At 41.8% G+C, this 15,423-nt stretch overlaps 1 protein-coding gene and 1 long non-coding RNA gene across 3 annotated transcripts; one reads left to right on the top strand and one right to left on the bottom strand.

Annotated features, from left to right (window-relative positions):
- Positions 1–12: 12 nt before the first annotated feature.
- Positions 13–1,070, bottom strand: LOC126981963 (uncharacterized). Of its 2 annotated transcripts, none has more exons than XR_007734382.1 (3): positions 573–1,070; positions 266–368; positions 13–162 (listed from the first exon to the last, which is right to left on the bottom strand). It is a non-coding gene; the product is annotated as an uncharacterized LOC126981963 (long non-coding RNA). The 2 variants fall into 2 exon arrangements; XR_007734378.1 differs by having other exon boundaries at positions 114–368; positions 573–675; positions 782–1,070.
- Positions 1,071–1,089: 19 nt separating this feature from the next.
- Positions 1,090–15,327, top strand: LOC126981937 (carboxy-terminal kinesin 2-like). Its single transcript, XM_050833628.1, has 14 exons — positions 1,090–1,831; positions 2,793–2,938; positions 3,570–3,642; positions 4,642–4,802; positions 5,353–5,436; positions 5,964–6,195; positions 7,013–7,160; positions 8,339–8,548; positions 9,131–9,260; positions 10,833–11,125; positions 11,737–11,889; positions 12,916–13,081; positions 14,525–14,664; positions 15,027–15,327. Exons 1-14 carry the CDS (start codon positions 1,527–1,529, stop codon positions 15,222–15,224), a joined length of 2,439 nt encoding a protein of 812 aa, XP_050689585.1. The 5' UTR covers positions 1,090–1,526; the 3' UTR covers positions 15,225–15,327.
- Positions 15,328–15,423: the final 96 nt, after the last annotated feature.

Below are 15,423 nucleotides of genomic sequence, written 5' to 3'. Positions count from 1 at the left end.
AATTGGGATAATGCAAAAAATCGTATAAACTTTGGGTCGTATATAAGACATTTCATAGCCCAAGAACACCCATTTGACAAGGCTTTCGTAGGAGCTGTGGGCATTTCCAGGAGTTGTTTTATGACCCTGGTGGTAGTTTGACCCTTCTTCTGTAGCATGAACCTGAAGAAACACATTTGACAAGGCTTTCGTAGGAGCTGTGGGCATTTCCAGGAGTTGTTTTATGACCCTGGTGGTAGTTTGACCCTTCTACTGTAGCATGAACCTGAAGAAACACATTTGACAAGGCTTTCGTAGGAGTTGTGGGCATTTCCAGGAGTTGTTTTATGACCCTGGTGGTAGTTTGACCCTTCTTCTGTAGCATGAACCTGAAGAAACACATTTGACAAGGCTTTCGTAGGAGCTGTGGGCATTTTCAGGAATTGTTTTATGACCCTGGTGGTAGTTTGACCCTTCTACTGTAGCACGAACCTGAAGAAACACATTTGACAAGGCTTTCGTAGGGAGTGGGCATTTCCAGGAGTTGTTTTATGACCCTGGTGGTAGTTTGACCCTTCTTCTGTAGCACGAACCTGAAGAAACACATTTGACAAGGCTTTCGTAGGAGTTGTGGGCATTTCCAGGAGTTGTTTTATGACCCTGGTGGTAGTTTGACCCTTCTACTGTAGCATGAACCTGAAGAAACACATTTGACAAGGCTTTCGTAGGAGTTGTGGGCATTTCCAGGAGTTGTTTTATGACCCTGGTGGTAGTTTGTTGACCCTTCTACTGTAGCGTGAACCTGAAGAAACACATTTGACAAGGCTTTCGTAGGAGTTGTGGGCATTTCCAGGAGTTGTTTTATGACCCTGGTGGTAGTTTGACCCTTCTTCTGTAGCATGAACCTGAAGAAACACATTTGACAAGGCTTTCGTAGGAGTTGTGGGCATTTCCAGGAGTTGTTTTATGACCCTGGTGGTAGTTTGACCCTTCTTCTGTAGCATGAACCTGAAGAAACACATTTGACAAGGCTTTCGTAGGAGTTGTGGGCATTTCCAGGAGTTGTTTTATGACCCTGGTGGTAGTTTGACCCTTCTGTAGCATGAACCTGAAGAAACACATTTGACAAGGCTTTCGTAGGAGTTGTGGGCATTTCCAGGAGTTGTTTTATGACCCTGGTGGTAGTTTGACCCTTCTACTGTAGCATGAACCTGAAGAAACACTCATTACAACCCGACTGGACCCCCTCTTTAGCCTAGTGTGTGTGTGTGTGTGTGTGTGTGTGTGTATTGTTTTATTTTGTCATAGGAAAACATCAATGAATCGTACAGCGCTATGTCTTTTAATAGGTGAAGGGAAGGACTAATAAACAGCCTTCGTGCAGCGAGTGATTCATCAGTAAATTCATGGGAAATAGCATCTTGCGCACACGGATCCTTGTTCATAGCAATCCGCCTTTTGGTGTGTAAAGAAAACGGACAACCAGAAATAGGAGGACGGGGAGAGACAAGGCATGCACCCCCAATGTTTTCTATATCGGCCTCAAAATGCTCCTAAAGGTGCTTATTAATAAAAAAAAATCCCCCACCTGCGCATGCTCGTTTCGCTCGCCACCTTTTCCCCCCAATACGATAAAAAGCCTAACTAAATGTCCCACGCAAGTCTACAGTCACATGTCTTCGTTCAAAAAATGCTGCCTTCCCATTGGTCGGCCGCGGCGCCCACCAGCCAATCAGCGGCCGAGGGTTTGTTTAGCCCAGGCATTTAAAGGTCGGAGAGAGAGGCTGCGGCAGTATTTTATTCTTTTTATCTTTTTTAGGCCTACCAAGGATTATTTCGAGACTAGTTTGAGGTGAGTGTGTGCGAGAGGAACTGGAGAACCATGGGAGAGTAAATAGGAGGACGGAGAGGGGCGTGATAAAGCTGAAATAAGGGAAGAAAGAGAGGCAGGATTCAATGTCTGGGAGTAAGGTAGTGGACACAGTTTATCCTTTTCGTCGTTTTTAGGCCTACCAAGGATTATTTCGAGGCTGTGTTGAGGTGAGTGTGTGCGAGAGGAACTGGAGAACCATGGGAGAGTAAATAGGAGAAGGGAGAGGGGCGTGATAAAGCTGAAATAAGGGAAAAAGTGAGGCAAGTTCTCTCATCCCTCATCCTCTGCCCCTTCATTATTTCTCTATTTAGGTCTGAAGTATTTTTTGTCCCTAGTTTGAGGTGAGTGTGTGTGAGAGGAACTGAAGAACAAGGGAGAGGGACGAGTTAGAGCTGAAATAAGGGAGAAGGTGGGGCAAAATTCTATCCCTTCAATCGTATTCTCTCGTCTGCCCCATCATTATTTCTGTTTTTAGGTCTGCAAAGGATTATTTCGATGCTAGTTTGAGGTGAGTGTGTGTGAGAGGAACTGGAGAGTAAGTGAGAGGAGGGAGAGTGATGTTTATTGCAGTTTGTTGGCTGGTTAAGTAGGAAACAAGGTAGAGAAAGGTGGAAAAGTAAAGCTGAACCAACAGATTCTTTCAAAACGCATCAAAACTTACCAGAAAAAGAATTGATTGATTGATTGATAGTTTGTTATTGCAGGTATACAACAAAGGAGAAGGGAGGAACCTGCTATCCCAACCGCCAGGCAATTGTTTCATCCTTAAGATCAGAAAAACTTCGCCACTTTTTTATGCAATTTCTGAGTAATATAAATTTCTGACACTTCCAAAAAACAAAATAATCAACAAATTGCCTTCCTTCTCCATTAAGTATAAAAAGTTGAAAACATAACTGAGAAAACAAAAGAATACTAACCATGTTGCCTTCTCCCTCAGGACCTCCAGGATGTCCAAGCTGCCATCCTCCGCCAGCCGCCATCTTCATCAGCCCTCCAGACTCCGGCCGCCAGGGTCAGCCATGAAGCGCCTGGGCAGTGACAGCGCTATAACATCGCCGCAGAAGAAGACCCGGCACTCAGGAGGTCAGTTGGGGGTCACACTTCCTCTCTATGTCTTTATGAATATATACTTAATGTACTTGGATGTTATATAATGTAGGTCTATGATGGCAGAGTTCTGTTTCTTTTGCACTATTTGAGAAAGCCTAATAATAGTGATAGATTGAGCATACTTTTTTTTTTTTTGCAATATCAGGGAATGTCTTTTTAATGATAATGATAATACTGATAGGAGGTTTGGGCAGACTTCCATTTTTTCATTGTAATATTTGGGAATTTTGTAATAATGATAATTTGGTAATTGTTTGTTTTGCAACATCTGGGAATTTCTTTGCAATAGTATAATAATATTAATAATAACTGATAGTTTTTGCCAGCTTTTTATTTTGCAGTATCAGGGAATGTCTGTGATGATAATGATAGTGGTAGTTTCATTTTACTCTGAGGCATATACAAATAGGAAAAAGAACTATAATAATGCTGCATAATATTAAGTCTTTGTAGTAATAATAATAATAATAATGGAAAAAACATCGGGAAAGTGTAAAAATAGTCATACTACATAATATTAATTGATACTGACACAAACCCCACGAACGTTTGGCCATATTATCGCTTACTCCCGACTGACATTATTATTCACCTGTCGAAACAGATGCCGAGGACACAGGTGCAATGGCAAGGAGTCAGCGGCTGGGTGGGCCTCGTGCAGCACCTGGGCTTAGTAGGTGAGTGGCGCAGCTCAGCACAGCAATACACAACACACCATAACGCATTAATACAGAACCCACCATAACACAGCAATACACATCGTAACAGCAAGACAGAACCCACCATAACACAGCAATACACATCGTAACAGCAAGACAGAACAGATCAGACCACAGGACAACACAGTACACCAGCATAGCATAGCACAGCACAGCAATACACAACACACCATAATGCATTAATACAGAACCCACCATAACACAGCAATACAGAACACAGGACAACACAGTACACCAGCATAGCATAGCACAGCACAGCAATACACATCGTAACACAACAATACAAACCACAGGACAGCACAACACTTTTTTCTTTTGCCTTTATTTTGTGTTTTCTTCACTTTTTCTTTCTCTTTAATTTAGTGTTCTCTTCCTTTATGCTTCTTCTTTCATCTGCTGTTCTCTTCGTCCTTTCTTTCTCTTTCATTTGGCATTCTCTTCATTTTTTCTTTCTCCTTTATTCAGCTTTTTTTCCTATTTTTTCTTTCCCATAAATTTAGCATTGTCTTAATTTTTTCTTGCTCTTTAATTGAATGTTTTCTTCGTCTCTTCATTCTCCTTGTGTAGCCTTTTTTTCTTTTCTTTTTTCTTTCTCTTTAATTTAGCATCGTCTTAGTTTTTTTTTGTTCATTATTCACCTCTTTTCTTAGTTTCTTTTACTTTATTTAGCCTCGGGGGGAAACCTGTACAGCTTTTTCTTTCTCTCATTCAGCATTCTCTTAATTTTTCCCTTCTCAATTTACCTTATCTTAATTTTTTTTCCCTTTATTTAACCACGTGAGGGAGACCTGTGCAGTTATTTTCTTTCATTCGGTCTCATTGTTTTTTTTTCTCCCTTATATATGTAACTTTTTCCTTCATTTACCTTTTCTTTTTATTACCACGAGGGAGACCTGTACACACATCCACCCCCCAAGCGCTCACTCACCCTAACACTCCACCTCTCCACCATCGCAGGTCAGTGTCGATGGCCAACCTGAACTCGGCCGCCACCCGCAACAGACCCTTGGCCAAGAGGGGCGTGGCCCAGTCCAGGTTAGGTGCCTCCACCCTCAACCTCACTGGCCGCCCATCTAACATCACAGCTGCATCCGCCACGCTCGCCCGCCAAGCCACAGGTAGGCAAGCGCTGTTTTTTGTTGTTTTATCTCTATCCATTATTGTCGTGTGTGTTTTTATTTCTTAGGGGAGGAAAAGTAGGAGATAAAAAAAGGCACCAGCACTTGTTTTTGTTGTGTTGTTTGTTTCCATTATTTTATTATTATTTTTTCAGGTAAGAAGAAGCGTGAAAGGCCGTGGGTGTATGTACAAATGCCTGTCTTTGTCTTGTTTGTTTCCATCATTATTTTCTTTTTCTTCTTTAAGGAGAGGAGGAAAAAAGGAGACAAAAAAGCCACAGGTAGAGGAGTGCTTGGTTTTGTTGTGTTCTTTGTGTTTGTTATTCAATTTATTTAGGAAAGGGAGAAAGAGGGAACAAAACAGGCCACAGGTGCTTATATTTGTTGGGTTGTCTGTATCCATCATCACTTATTTTTTCAGGAAAGGAGGAAAGAGGAAGAAAAACAAACAAACACCTGCCTTCTGAGATTTAAGCACTTTTATGTTTGAGAGAATAACAATGTGATGTCCGAGAGATGTCTTCTTTCCTAACGTCGTCGTGTGTTCCAGGTGCTGCATCTCGCCGACCGGGAGCAAACATCACAAACCGCGTCAACAGTGTACAGGAGGCTGATGGGGGAGACGGGGCTAAAGGTGTGTGTGTGTTTGTGTTCGAGAGAGAGAAAGAGAGAGATTTTACTTTATCTTATTCTATTATATTTTATTTCAGTGGTATACGTTTCAAGTGAGAGAGAGACTTGCGTATATTAGTGTTGTGTTGACGAGTGGTAACGTGAGGGGGTTTGAGCATCTAGAGAAGGTGGAGGAGGTTATAGTGAGATGAAGAGAGAAAGGGAATTTGAATTGAGTTAATTAACAGATGTGGACCCCCCAAAATTATATGGAGTAGTGAAACAAGTCATAAATCCTAGCCAACCAAAAATTTAGCTGAATGCCTTTAGGGGAACATGACTGACATATTGATCACTCTTCTGGCCACTCTACTCTAGTTTCTTTTATAGGAGTAGTGCTTAGTGGGCCCTTTTATTTCGTCTTTTTGTTTTTACGTTTGAGCTGTTTGCTGTAAAAAAAGAATACATGCAACACTATGGAGCTACAAGTGCCGTGAGAGTGTGCAAGTAGAGAGGGTGCTTGTGCCTAATGCAGCTTTTCTCTGGCAGGCAAACGCAAGAGGGCACCCTGGGACCTGAAGGGGCGGCTGCAGGATATGGAGCAGGTGCTGAAGTCGACCACAGTGGAGCGCGAGAGCCTGGTGGCCAAGTTCTCGGACTACGACAGTCGCATCCAGATGTTGGAGCAAGAGAAACAGCACCTGAACCAGAACTTGCAACAGTCCCACACCACCTCACAGGCCAACCAGGAGCAGATAGACTCACTCAGTGCCAAGCTTAAGTAGGTCATTGTTTTTAAGAGTTTATTTTTTAATCCTTATGTTGCTTATATTTTGTTTGTTTTTACTTTTTTTTTGTTTTTTTGTTTGTTGTGTATTTAACCCTTTCACGCACCAAGACGCAATTCTCATCAAAACGGAATCATCTACATCTGAGCTTTTGACTCGAATCACGTCAAAAAACTTTTTAAAATTCGCCAAAAATAAAGTATTTTAGAATCACGTCAAAATTTTTTGCGTTGAAGATCCAAGCTAGACCTATAAAATAAACTAATCATCAACTCTTTCGTGCCGTTGTTTGACGCGAATCACGTTGTGGTGCGTGAAAGGGTCAAAGGTATTTATTCCTCTGCTCTACCCTTCTGTCCCTCCATTTCAACAATCTATATTCTCTCGTTCTTTCTCCTTCTCTTTCATTGCTTTCCCTCTCATTTTCTCTTTCTGGGCATCTCAGGTGTTTCTTGCTCTTAGATTTCTTTCCTTACAGCCTTTATAATTCTATCTGTGAAACTTGAGCACTTGTCCTGTGAAGTCTTGCAAACTATTAACATCCCTATTGTAAGTCTAACTTTGAGAACTTAATTTCTGTCCCATGAAGTCTTGCAACCTATCACATCCCTATTGTAATTCTAACTTTGAGAACTTAATTTCTGTCCCATGAAGTCTTGCAGCCTATCACATCCCTATTGTAATTCTGTCTTTGAGAACTTAATTTTTCCTGTAAAGTCTTGCAATCAAACGTCCCTATTGTAATTCTATTTTTGAGAACTTAATTTGTCCTGTGGAGTCTTGTAACCTATCAACGTCTGTCCCTTGCAGCGATGAGATGAGGCAGAGAAAGAGTGAACGAGAACGGCTGGAGATGAACATTGAGGAGCTTGAGTCCAAGAAGTCTGCCCTAGAGAGGAAGATCAAGTTGCTGGAGGCTGATCTTGCTGCCAAGGAGGATGAACTGGCAGGTCTTAAGGTATTGCACTTATATGATTGTATTTTTTATTTCTTCTTCTTCTTCTTCAGTGTTTAATGTCCTTATTTTCCCCTATGGGATTGGATGGGCTACAAGTCTCTAACTCTTGATAATCGTATGTATACTCTCTCCTCCCTGATGTTCGTCCTTCTCATGTCTCCCTCCTTGCACCATCTCCAGGTCGTCTTTGGTTTCCCAGCTGGTCTTTACTTTGTTCTTTCTTTGCTTAATGTCCTTATTTTCCTTTATGGGGTTGTATGGACTATGAGTCTCCCCCACTCTTGGTGATCATATTCTCTCTTCTCCCTCTTGTTCATCCTTCCCATGTCTTCCTCCACACACCATCTCCAAGTCTTCCTCAGTCTTCCAGATTGTCTTTTACTTTGCTATTTAATTATCTAGCTACTTACTATTTGTGGAGGAGTGGCAACCCAGTGAGGGACTATTGTGACTCAGTACTTATTTGTGAGCTCTGCAAGGTGGCAGTAAGTAGCAGTGACTTGTATACAGCATCATGACGGAAGATTTTGAATACAAATATTAAAGTGCTGAATAATTAAAGTACTCAGAAATTATAGTGCTTAAAAATTACAGTCACAGAAAGTTGGAAGTCACAGAATCTTATGAAAACAAAAATTAAAGTACTCAGAAATCATTGAACTTACCTTGCTTTACCTTTCCTCTAGTCATCATCATGTCATTGTTTGAGGGAGTTGGAAAGAATTATTGTCACCCTCCTAATCCAATTGACTGATGTAGGGAAAGTATTCATTCATTGTTGATTTGTTATTATATGAGGAAATTATGTTTACAGTTTTATTTCCTTGCTCCTGGTGGTCAGTCTGATTTTTGTTTTCACTACTTGTAATTTTTGAGTTTTTGTTTTCACTACTTGTAATTTTTGAGGACTTGAATTTTTTAGTACTCAATTTTTCAGTTCTGTAATTTTTCAAGTGCTCTATTTTTAAAGTACTTTTCATTTTTCCGCACTAATTTTTGAGTAGTACGATTTTTCAGCTCGATGATTTCCGAGTGTACTTTAATTTTTGTTTTCGTAAGATTCTGTGACTTCCAGCTTTCTGTGACTATAATTTTTAAGCACTATAATTTCTGAGTACTTTAATTATTCAGCACTTTAATATTTGTATTCAAAATATTCCGTCACTTCCACCTTCCAGTCCACCGTCTCCAACCTAACAAGAGCGTCCAGCGGCCTCGAGGCTCAGCTCTCCTCCACCAAGATGCTGCTGGATGACCGCAGCCGCCGCGTGGAGGAGCTGGAGGCCCAGACTGCCAGGCAGGCCACTACCATCACCACCATGGAGAGCAAGCTGGTGGAGGGTGAGACTTGCCGCAGGAAGCTCCACAACCAAGTACTGGAGCTGAAGGTGAGGGGATAGGAACCTAAGAACTTGAGGAGTAAAGGAAGGGAAGATTAAATAAATGAAGGAAAAAAAGGGGAGGAAAGGAAGAGAAAATAAGATGAATGAATGAAGGAAGAGGGAGGGGAGAGAAGGAATGGTTGAGGGCAGAGGGGAGGGAAGGGATGGTAGGGAGTGGAGGGAAAGGAAGGGAAAATAAGATGAATAAAGAGAAGGGGGGGAGAGGGGAAGGAAGGAAGGGATAGTTGGGAGTGGAGGGAAGGGAAGGGAAGCTAGGTAAAGGGTGGAAGAGAGGGGATGGTATGGAAAGGAAGGGAAGGGAAAGATAGTTGAAATGTTTGTTATAAGAACATTAGGAGTCTGCAAGAGGTTGGTTGGTTTATACAAGGCAGCTCCTGTAAACCTAATCTTCCTCATTCCTACAACTTAACTGCTTCAATAGTCAATATATCTCTCTTAAACAATAATAAACTTTCTTTATATTTAGATTTCTATTTTTTTATATTTATATTTTCTTTATATCTTTAATAAGATGGTAACATTTTTCTTTGTTTTGCTGAGCTTACTTTTGTTCCCTCCTAACGTTAGGGCAACATCCGTGTGTTCTGTCGGGTGCGTCCCTTGATAGGCGAGGAGATCAAGAACAATGGCGACACTGATGTCATCCACCACATCAGCTTTATTGACGAACGGACGCTGGAACTCTGCAAGGGTGGTGGTGAGTGGCAGGGACCCATCTGTGTGACGCTACACTACACGTTACCTTCCTCCAGTCTTTACTATGTGGCAGGGACCCATCTGTGTGACGCTACACTACACGTTACCTTCCTCCAGTCTTTACTATGTGGCAGGGACCCATCTATGAGACACTACACTACACGTTACCTTCCTCCAGTCTTTACTATGTGGCAGGGACCCATCTATGAGACACTACACTACACGTTACCTTCCTCCAGTCTTTACTATGTGGCAGGGACCCATCTATGAGACGCTACACTACACGTTACCTTCCTCCAGTCTTTACTATGTGGCAGGGACCCATCTATGAGACACTACACTACACGTTACCTTCCTCCAGTCTTTACTATGTGGCAGGGACCCATCTATGAGACACTACACTACACGTTACCTTCCTCCAGTCTTTACTATGTGGCAGGGACCCATCTATGAGACACTACACTACACGTTACCTTCCTCCAGTCGGACCCATCTATGAGACACTACACTACACTTACCTCTTTCCTTCCATGACACACACTACACCGTACCTTCCTCCAGTCTTTACTATGTGGCAGGGACCCATCTACCTTCCTCCAGTCTCTACTATGTGGCAGGGACCCATCTATGAGACACTACACTACACGTTACCTTCCTCCAGTCTCTACTATGTGGCAGGGACCCATCTATGAGACACTACACTACACGTTACCTTCCTCCAGTCTCTACTATGTGGCAGGGACCCATCTATGAGACACTACACCTCCAGTCTTTACTATGTGGCAGGGACCCATCTGTGGCAGGGACCCATCTATGAGTCCTCAGTCTTTACTATGTGTGGCAGACCCAGTCTTTACTGTGTGGGGGGACCCATCTATGAGACACTACATTACCTTCCTCCAGTCTTTACTATGTGGCAGGGACCCATCTATGAGATGCTACACTACACGCTGTTCCTGTGAGATGCTACACCACCGTTACCTTCCCTCTTCTCTTACTGTGTGGGACCCACGACACTACACCACCACGTCTCCAGTCTCTACTATGTGGCAGGGACCCATCTATGAGATGCTACACTACACGTTACCTTCCTCCAGTCTTTACTATGTGGCAGGGACCCATCTATGAGACACTACACTACACGTTACCTTCCTCCAGTCTTTACTATGTGGCAGGGACTCACTGACACAATACTACATTTTATCGTACCTCCAGTCTTTACTTTATGATTGTTTGTGGGGGTAGAGAGAACTAATGTTGCCCACCCCCTTCTAGTCTTCTATTAGCATGATTTCGCTATTGATCTCTGCTTACCTATTTCTTTTATTCGCATTTCCCCATTCTTCCGCAAACTTTTCATTTATGCTTTTTTCTGTTTTCCTATCCCCAACCCCTTTCATATTCTCTTTTTCTCTCCAGCTGTTATTAAGTCCCCTTCTAGTCCTCCATTTCCATAACTTACCGTACCTGTTGATCTTTACTTCTTCCTGTTATTCGCATTTCCCTTTTATCAAACTTTTCTTATTTTTTTATTATTAATATTATTTTATTTCTGTTTTCATAATTTCCGCAGATGGCAACAGTAGCACCATGTCTGGCCTCAAGGGGCGAGGGAACGGCAACCTGGAATTCTCCTACGACAAGGTGTTCACCCCATGCTCAACACAAGCCGAGGTGTTTGAGGAGATCTCCCAGCTGGTGCAGTCGGCGCTGGACGGCTACAACGTGTGCGTGTTCGCCTATGGCCAGACCGGCTCAGGCAAAACCTTCACCATGGAGGGCTGCCCAGACAGTGATGAGCTGGAGGGCGTCATCACCAGGACCGTCAGGAACATTTTTACCTCCATGAAGGAACTGGAGGAGAAGGTAAGGTAGCTCTTGTTCTATAGCTTTCAGCCCAATATTGTAAGAATTTTCAGTTTTTCTTCTAATTCTCTGAGGACTTGTTTAACCCAGAAGGTAGCTCCTGTGGTGTGGCTTTCATCCCTTACATGGATGATGCTTTTCTAGGGACAAAGATTTATTTTTTTCTTCTAATTGTCTAATGCCTAGTTTAATGGACGAACTACAACATGGATGATGCTTTTTTAGGGACAAAGATTTTATTTTATTTTGGTGTACATCTTTAGCTGCCAATTTATTTTTATTTACTCTTGAAATTTGCTAATGAATATACAGTAGATAAACTTTATATAGTGCCAGTAATGCTTCTTCCTGTTACACTCCTTTAAGTCATCAGGTTAGTTCATTACAGGAGACACGCAAGTTGTTTACCCACTGCTGGCTGCTGACACCAAGCTATCTTTTTTGATCAGTGAATATATGGAGTAACATTTAAAAGGAGTCTAGGGTGTCCTGGAAGACCTGCTGACTGGCTCTCTAGAAAAACATCAGGTCACATGCAAGATCTTGGTCCTGTCCCTCATGGTAATTGCCCTCCTTGGTTCCCCTACATTTGACTTTCTGATCTCCTCCAGGGCTGGACGTACAAGGTGGAGGCAAGCTTCCTCGAGATCTACAACGAGACCATCCGGGACCTGCTGGTGTCATCCAAGGATGCCAAGAACCTGGTGTACGACGTCAAGCTGGTCGACAACAAGAAGAACGACACGTACGTCACCAACCTGAAGGTGAGGAAATGGACTTTGTTTTTTGAGTTTTGAAATTTTTATTCTTTAATTTCTTAGTTTTATAGTTTTTGAGGGAATGTGAACTAGTCCTGAAAACTAGTGATGTCAATAGCACCAGGAATATATCAAAGAAATATTGTCCATTTGTATAGAAGACATTGAAATAAACAGGTTCAGGGTGTTGATAAAGCAGCATTTTGTTATTTAACTGTTTAGAAGAAATGAAGTTCAGTTATGCAGACTTGTGATCATCAATGGTGAGGGGTTAAGGAACAGGTAAAAGTTGATGATAGTTTTATGACTTAAGAATCAGAAAGAGACTCGGGCAGATTGTATCGTGTGTAGAACTGATAGCAGATGGAAAACCAAAGTAAGAGAGTCGCAATTCAGATATTGTAGAAGTCAGGGCAGAGAGAGGACCAGGTGGAGAGATGAAATGTTAGGATATGCCAGACCAAGATGGAGTACACTAGCATCAGGTAGAGAGAGGTAGAAAATGTTGAGGAAGGTCTTTGTTCTCCAGTGGTTCTCTTCCTCCATTACCTTAGCTATGACTGTCCTCCTCCTCCTCCTCTCCCACCTGATCCTCCATCTCAATCACCTTTAGCTTAAAATTATAATGATATGAACCAGATGAGGAAGTTAACCAAGGGATATTTTGTTTTCCGATGGTTTAGAAGCAATGTGAATGAGATAATAGGGTCAGGAAATAACAAAAGTGCAGTAGACTATCAATTTAGCATGTTTTTTTTATGGATTTCCTTATAATGTGCCCTTCTACTGACTCCTTCACACAAACACACTCAGAAAAGTTCCACCAGACCCAAATCAATACATCCCATTGAAATAACATTCATTTTACTTCTTTCTTTGGTACTGAATCTTGTTACTACTTTCCCGTACTACCTTCTTAAATCTTGACTCCTTTCCTGGTACTGTGCTGAAGATAGACATTGGACCAACCTTCCCTTAACTTTTCCTCTACAACGTAAATTTCAATAGATGGTCTTTTGTAATATGTTTCAGGTGGTGCCCGTGACAGACGAGACACAGGTTCACCATCTGCTGCGGATGGCCCAGCAGCAGCGCGCCGTGGCTGCCACCAACATGAATGAGCGCTCATCTCGCTCACACTCAGTCTTCCGCCTTAAGCTGGTCGGCGAGAACTCCAAGACCTCCGAGGCGTGTGAAGGTGAGGATGACACACAATGTTTTCAAGACATTTCTCTCTGCTCAGGATGACTATGGATTTTGTGATGTTTTCAATATCTGAGTCTAACATTCTTATGCATTTGTTTTTTAATTCTTCATCTTTCAAATATTCATACCCAAATCAGAATGAACCTTGTCTTTATCAATAAACATTTTCTTGAGTTATAAAGTTCAGGTGCTCCCTGTTAATGTTCTGTTGCCCACTTGTTGCTCGCTGTGACCCTTCCTCCTTCCCTGGCCCCCTGCCCCCTTCAAGTGTTTGTGTGGAACTGAATTTCGGTCACTTTCAACTCATGGACATTTGTTACTACTCTCCCTTCTACCTCCTTAAATCTAGATCCCTCTAATACAGTCAGATTCATTCCATCTGTCCAGTTGCGAGTGGTGATGTGGCACATGTGCATTGCTGGTTCGTGATTGAGTGAAAATAAAATTGTGATAAATATATATGCTTCATTTCCAATGATATATTTAATGTTTATGTACGGTATACAAGAAAATATCATAATTTCTTATATAATTCCCAAGTATGCCAATTTGCATGCCAATGTACTGTACAAGCACACAAAAGACAAGCTTGTATCAGACAGCCTAGTCAGATCATACTTGAATGAACAACCTATAATTATTTACCTCATTTCAGATACATGAAAAAACATCTGCAGGTGCAAATATAAGGTGTCTCAATTATTCATTACATGTGAATCACATTTAATATTTGAAATAGTCCAGCATCACATTCAGTAATATTTCGTACTACTTCCAATAACATTCATATGATTTACATTCAATAAATCTTAAAATACCTTCTATTTACACTTACTGAACCAGATGTCTTTCTGTACCTAACATGAAATAAAGCTTTTTAATTAAAGCCTATTGTTCGTTCATGTATGATCTGACTTGAATGTTTGATACGTTTGTCTTTCATGTGCTTATATGTTGTATTATCAATGCAAATCGGCATGTTTGGGATTTCTATAAGAATGTTTGAGGATTCTATATTTATATAAACATTCAAATATCTTGCCGAAGAAAGTCTGAGTATTTATCACGTAGCTAATGGTATTGGACATGACAATTTTCAGCCAATCATGAGCTACAAGGAGCAGGTGCCACATCACTCAATATTCACGCTCTGTGAGTGGACAGATGAAATGAAACCGACTATAGTACTGTGTCGAGGGTAGACTTTAGACCAACCTTCCCTACACACATTTCCTCCATCTCTATAACTTAATCTCTCTGGCACAATAAGAAGATGAATGCACTGGCACCTCTGGAACTGACTTTGATGATCACACTGTTTTGGCTGCTCCTGTGTTCTTTGTGGGAGCAGCATTTTTTCAAGCTTCAGTATCAGCCTTTGGTCTATTGACTCTATTAAACAAGAACACGTTTACTGATGGTGTTGTTGTGGCAGGAACACTGAACCTGGTGGACTTGGCCGGGTCTGAGCGGCTGAAGGAGTCTGGGTCTGAGGGGGCAAGGCTGACAGAGACTCAGAACATCAACAGGTCCTTGTCCAACCTGGGGAATGTCATCATGGCCCTGGCCCAGAAGGTGAGGAGGCTTGTGGCAGTGATGTGTCTTGCTTATCTCCATGGAAGTCATTTGGATTGCCAGAATGTGCTGTGTCATGGCAGTATATTTTATTTTGTGTTGAGGCAAATTTTTTTTTTTTTTTTGATTTCCTGCCAGTAACATTTTAAGACTATGTATGTGTTTTCATAATTAGCAAGTTTATTATATATCACAGCTGGCAATGCTAATTGGATGTGATGTGAACAGAATTTTGAAAAAGTCATTAAATGTTTAGTTTCATGAACCTCTTTAGGTTTTATATACTGGTTGAGTCAAATAATGTTGCTGAATAATTGCTGTTTTGAAGAAGCTTTGTTTAAAGTGTTTGTGTTCCTCCTCAGCAAAGCCACGTGCCTTACCGCAACTCCAAGCTGACTCACCTGCTCCAGAGCTCCCTTGGTGGCAACTCCAAGACACTCATGTTCGTGAACGTCTCACCGCTGGACGCTTGTTTTGGGGAGACCCTCAACTCCCTCAGATTTGCCACCAAGGTGAACCAGTGCCACATTGGCACGGCAATCAAGCAGGTCAAAAAGTAGGGTGCCACACGGCTGCCTTGCCAGCCTGCCGGAGCCCATTCAGTCTTTCACGAGACAACACTTAATGCTTAACACTTTGGTTACCTTGATTTTATCCTCTTCTCCACCTGTCTTTCCAAAGTATATTGCTTTAGGCTATGATAGATATGTTTACCAGTGTGTAGGAGTAGTCAATCACTTATTAGCCATATATTTTATT

Source organism: Eriocheir sinensis, chromosome 4 (assembly GCF_024679095.1).
Source record: "Eriocheir sinensis breed Jianghai 21 chromosome 4, ASM2467909v1, whole genome shotgun sequence".
NCBI classification, from domain to species: Eukaryota; Metazoa; Arthropoda; class Malacostraca; order Decapoda; family Varunidae; genus Eriocheir; species Eriocheir sinensis.
This window is presented reverse-complemented; position numbering and strand designations above follow the sequence as displayed.

Excerpts from the sequence above, each read along its gene's own strand:
- LOC126981937 (XM_050833628.1), top strand. The coding sequence starts at position 1,527 with ATGCTCCTAAAGGTGCTTATTAATAAAAAAAAATCCCCCACCTGCGCA. Across the intron at positions 3,643-4,641 it reads GCAGCACCTGGGCTTAGTAG|GTCAGTGTCGATGGCCAACC; the intron begins GTGAGTGGCGCA and ends CCACCATCGCAG. Across the intron at positions 5,437-5,963 it reads TGGGGGAGACGGGGCTAAAG|GCAAACGCAAGAGGGCACCC; the intron begins GTGTGTGTGTGT and ends TTTCTCTGGCAG.